Below are 5151 nucleotides of genomic sequence, written 5' to 3'. Positions count from 1 at the left end.
ACGACCTGGATTTTGGTGTATGAAAGTGTCATGATTCTTTTGGCTTAACTGGGGAGGCCCTTTTCATGACCGCATCATGATCTGATGATGGCTGGTAATAATGTTTTTTATTTATTTAAAAAAGGAGTCCCTGAGCCTGGATTTGTGTCGGCACGTTCAACCTGCCATTGTGGCAATTGAAAAATATGATGGCAACTAGATGGAACCTAAGTTTCCCTTCTTATCTTAATGAAACACGAGCTGGGTGAAGGCTCGTTTGAGAGAAGAAAAAACAAGAGGGAACCTAAGTTCCTGAAACTGAAAGTAAGTACTCCACCCGTATCTGAAAAAAGGGTCCTTACCTGTGTCTTGAGGTTTGTGTACATGAACATTTGATTGGTGTCCAAGGGCTTTTTTTCCTTGATAAACTAGGACTAGTTGCTGTTAGTTTACTAGATGTTACAACCAGTTGGGAGGTGGTTCAGGCCTATTCTTACTAGTGCTAGTTAAGATGTGAAAGTAAAATTAGCTTATTTCTTTGTCAAACAGTTTTAATGGTCTAGTACTGAAACTTTACATGAGTGACTAATGATTAGTCATGGTTACCAAACCTTTTGAAACTGAGCCCGACTGGTGCTATAGGAAAGTTGGGTAGCCCAACACATGTGGTGGCACCTAGTCATCTCAGCATCATCTTTTTTTTTTTCCTTTCTCTGTGATGGCCTCCTTTTGGCCTGCCTGAGTATGAGTGTGAGCGCCATTTCTTTTCATTAATCTCCATGAATGAAAATCATTGAATGGATTCGTGCTAACTGGACAGTGAACACGTGGTGGCACGTGTCTGTTCCGGACCGTCGCCGGACGCCGGCGACGCCAAGTCGGAATCGAGTTGACCCGACCGCCGCCCCTGGACCCGTGATCATCGATAAGTCACCGCCCTGTGGGCCCTCCGCGGACATCCACCGCCGTACGTACCTGCCTCTCGGGATCCCCCACCCTGGCAGCCTCCCCCGCGTAGAGCCCAGGACAGGTACAGAGCAGGCGTACGGCCCTCCTGCCTCACTTGGGCCCTTCCCCTCCCCTTGCTCCTCCTCCTCAAGGCCGCCCCCGCGCTCCCCCTCCTCCTCCTGCGGCGGCTCGTGGCGCTAGCTCCACAGAGGACACGAGGAGGGGGCAGCAACAAGCTCTGCTCAACAAAGCAGCTAGCTGCTTTCTGCGGGCCGGTCCGTCGGTGATGGATCCGCGGCACGCGGGCATGGCGTTCCTGGACCTGGTGGCGAAGCAGGTGGACCCGGGCGCGCCGGGGTTCTGGCGCGACTTCCTGCTGGGCATGCTCAAGCCGCTGGCGGCCACGGCCGTGGTGGCCATGGCCGTCGCGCTCAGCTTCTCGCAGCGCCTGGGCCTCGAGGGCGAGATGCTCTACGCCATCGCGCGCGCCTTCCTCCAGCTCTCCGTCATCGGATTCGTCCTCCAGTTCATCTTCACCCAGAAGAACGCGCTCTGGATCCTCCTCGCCTACCTCTTCATGGTATGGTATCCACCTCCTCTCTGCTTCCTCCACTTGTCTCTTCCCGATCGATCAGAGCCGAATTCGATTTCCAAGGACGCGTGCGTGCTCTGAGTGGCATAGCGGTGGCAGCAGCGGCAGCTAAAGATGCCATTTTTATAAATTCTCCACTCCAATCCTCTCTTGCAGGTGACGGTGGCTGGCTACACGGCGGGCCAGCGCGCCAAGCAGGTGCCCCGCGGGAAGTACATCGCCTGCGTCTCCATCCTCGTTGGCACCGCCATCACCATGTTCCTCCTCGTCCTGCTCAACGTCTTCCCCTTCATCCCGCGCTACATCATCCCCGTCGCCGGCATGATGGTCGGCAACGCCATGACCGTCACCGGCGTCACCATGAAGAAGCTCAGGGAGGACGTCAAGATCCAGAGGAACCTGGTCAGTCACCTCAGCTCTTCTGACCTACGTTGGCTGCTCAATTGTTTATACTCTCCTTGTCGATTTCTACTTGGTTCCGCAAGGACACGACTAGTGGCGAAGCCAGGATTTATACTTAGGGGGGTCGGCCGTTAGGAATTATACTTAGGGGGTCAGCTCGGTCTTTTTCATTGCGATAATTTTATTATCTAGTTATGTTTTATATGATTATATTATCTAGAAGATATTAATAGGTATATATGACAAGAATTTTATATAATCTCTCTTTTAATATAAATAAAAAATATTAAGTCATACTACTATTTTTTTTTTTTTAGCCCCCCCCTGGCTCCGCCAGTGGACACGACACGAAAGCCAGAAGCTGTTACCACATAGTGCTCATATTTTTTTTAGTTCTTGCTTGTCGAATTCTTCAAAGTTCTGACTGAGACCGCCAAGAATGGTGCAACAAGCAAGCTGCTCATAGTTTTCTGCATCAATCAATCAGGTGGAGACGGCGCTGGCTCTGGGCGCGACGCCACGGCAGGCGACGCTGCAGCAGGTGAAGCGGTCGCTGGTGATCGCGCTGTCCCCCGTGATCGACAACGCCAAGACGGTGGGGCTGATCGCGCTGCCGGGCGCCATGACAGGGCTAATCATGGGCGGCGCGTCGCCGCTGGAGGCCATCCAGCTGCAGATCGTCGTCATGAACATGCTCATGGGCGCCTCCACCGTCAGCAGCATCCTCTCCACCTACCTCTGCTGGCCGGCCTTCTTCACCAAGGCCTTCCAGCTGGACGACAAGGTCTTTGCGGACTAGGTAAGGTAGGATGTTCTGCGGGGAAGCAGATGCTGTAACTTTGGGCTTTGGGTGATGCTGAATTTACTGAGTTTGCAGTGATGTTGATGGTGACTTTCAGCGTCAATGTTGATGATGAATTACTGAACTGCAATACTAGCAGTTTAGAGATTGCGAAAGCGTCCGTGTCCGTAGAAATTTTAGCTTCTGTTATTTCTGATGAGTACTACACATGGCCTCTTTTTCTTACAACATGCTCAAAACATGCTCAAGAGGAAATGCTACATTGCCAATTGTGACCTCTTTTCCTTACAACATGCTCAAGAGGAAATGCCATATTGCCAACTGTTGTGGATATAAAGGAGGTGGTGATGGAGAGCTGAAGGCACGTTTGGATCCATTAGCATAAAAAATTAGCTAGCTAATAGCTAATAGGTGCTAATTTTTAGAAGATGGTTGTTTGGAATAACCTGGTGGTTGGATAGTGAGTCGAAGGTGTGTTTTCCAAACCTGCTAACAGAACTAATAGTTAGCAACCCTCCAGCTAATAATTAGTAGGTCTATTTGGATCCACTAGTACTAATTTGAGCTACTATTTTTTTGTGCTAACGGATTCAAATATGTCCTAAGTCTCGGGTTTGAGACAAAAGCTAATTGGAAGTTCTGATCAGTCCGAATGTCTGAGATCTCCAAAACTCAATATCTTTTTTTCGTGACCGGGACTTCACGTGTATTTCATTAAGAGAGAGAGCTGAAAGAACAGTTTACACAACGCAGCTACGGGAGGACCTATAGTGCCGATTACATAACCACAGAGGAAGTGGTTCAGAACCTAGATGACAGCATAATAGAAAAAAGGCATCAAGGAGAGGCCCTCCACCACACACCTTAAACCTAACCAACTATACCTACAAAGTAAAAATACATCAATGCAAGGGTGCCAGCAACAAAGATGAAGCCAGGGTGGCAAAGAATCCAACGAGAAGCGACGAGACTAGGGAGGCGAAGTATCTGACTGAGGAACACGACGACAAAGTATCCGCTAGAGTGAATGCGATAAAGTATCCGCAATAGGGGGGCCATCATGCCCTAAGCTGCTGGCTTGAGGGGGGCTTTCAAAGCGACATCGGCGGCAAAGTATCCGCCGAACAGCCACGACGACAAAACATCATCAACACCAAGCATGCTGGACAGACCATTTCGAAGATGAGCTTTGAAAGCCCTAGTTTGATTTTGGATAATTGATGAAACCAAGTACTAACCTTTATGCTAAGTGTGTGAATTAGGTAAGGTTGGTACATTCCAAGTGGTGAAGCTAGAAGATGGTGCATGGAGGTGATGATAGACATAGATGATCAAGTGCTCATTATTTGGAAAAGAAGAAAGAGAAAAACAAGAATGGGCTCAAGCCAAAGGTATATGTGATAGGGTCATTCTTGTTTTGCACTCAAGACACCATAAAAGGTGTGAGTGATTTAGGATCGATAGTCGTACTATTAAGAGAGAAAATTATCGGTTAAAACGGTTATCAAGTATCACTAGGTGAATTCATATGAGCATATGCATTATGACCTAGTGTGAGCTAACATCGACCCCTTGTAAAATGCTTTGAAAAATGCTAACACACATGCACACAAGTTCTACACTTTGTGGTTAGCAAGTTGGAATCAAGGGAGAAGTCGTTGCGGACTTAGAAAAAGAAAAAGGAGAAGACAACAGCGACCGGACGCTGGCTGGCCGCGTCCGATCAATTATAGCGCGGCGCGGCTCAGTTGGCCGAGAGTGCGAAGTCGCGACCGAACGCTGAGCAGGTCCTGATCGGACGCTGGCTGCGCGTTAGGTCAGTTGTTGGAGGCGGCGCGCGGCTAACAGAAAGCGAGGAGCTCAACCGGATGCTGGGGCAGGACGTAGGGGATCTGACGCGCAGGAACAACATTAGTTGGCCGCTGGCGTACACTGGCATCAGCGTCGCGGGAGTGCAGTGAAGAACAAGGCGATGACCGGACGCTGGGGCGCGTCAGGTCAGCGTTGACCTGACGCGTTCGGTTGGTATTTTCGCGCTGTGGATCCTCTCTGGAAACAAACGGATTCTGGGCGGCTTAGCGTCAGGTGCTTCTGAGTAGCGCGTCCGGTCATTGCTTTGACTGCGCGTTAAATGTTAAGTGACCATTGGAATCGAACGAACGAAATTTAAATAGATGACACGTGGCAGAGATCCATGGATCGGACGCTGACGCTTGTGCGTCTGGTCAGCCTGACTGGCGCGTCCGGTCAGTGCGAGCTGAGCCCAGCGAGTGATCCAATGGCTCTATTCTTTGGAGGGGCTATATAAATAGTGTTTGGCTGGCTCTAAGGTATCTCTTTTGGACTTTTGACATTCTTGACATCCTTGTGACCCTAAGAAAACACCTCCTACTCATCTCCATCATTGATTCATCATCATAGTGAGATT

General features: G+C 49.6%; 1 protein-coding gene across 1 annotated transcript; it reads left to right on the top strand.

The window, feature by feature from the left end:
- The first annotated feature begins 1051 nt into the window (after window positions 1–1051).
- Window positions 1052–2992, top strand: LOC136513368 (UPF0014 membrane protein STAR2-like). The gene is made up of 3 exons (XM_066507369.1): window positions 1052–1507; window positions 1676–1921; window positions 2409–2992. The coding sequence occupies exons 1-3, from the start codon at window positions 1214–1216 to the stop codon at window positions 2718–2720; spliced, it is 852 nt and encodes a 283-aa protein (XP_066363466.1). The 5' UTR covers window positions 1052–1213; the 3' UTR covers window positions 2721–2992.
- The last annotated feature ends 2159 nt before the right edge of the window (window positions 2993–5151 follow it).

Source organism: Miscanthus floridulus, chromosome 16 (genome assembly GCF_019320115.1).
Source record: "Miscanthus floridulus cultivar M001 chromosome 16, ASM1932011v1, whole genome shotgun sequence".
Classification (NCBI taxonomy): Eukaryota; Viridiplantae; Streptophyta; class Magnoliopsida; order Poales; family Poaceae; genus Miscanthus; species Miscanthus floridulus.
This window is presented reverse-complemented; position numbering and strand designations above follow the sequence as displayed.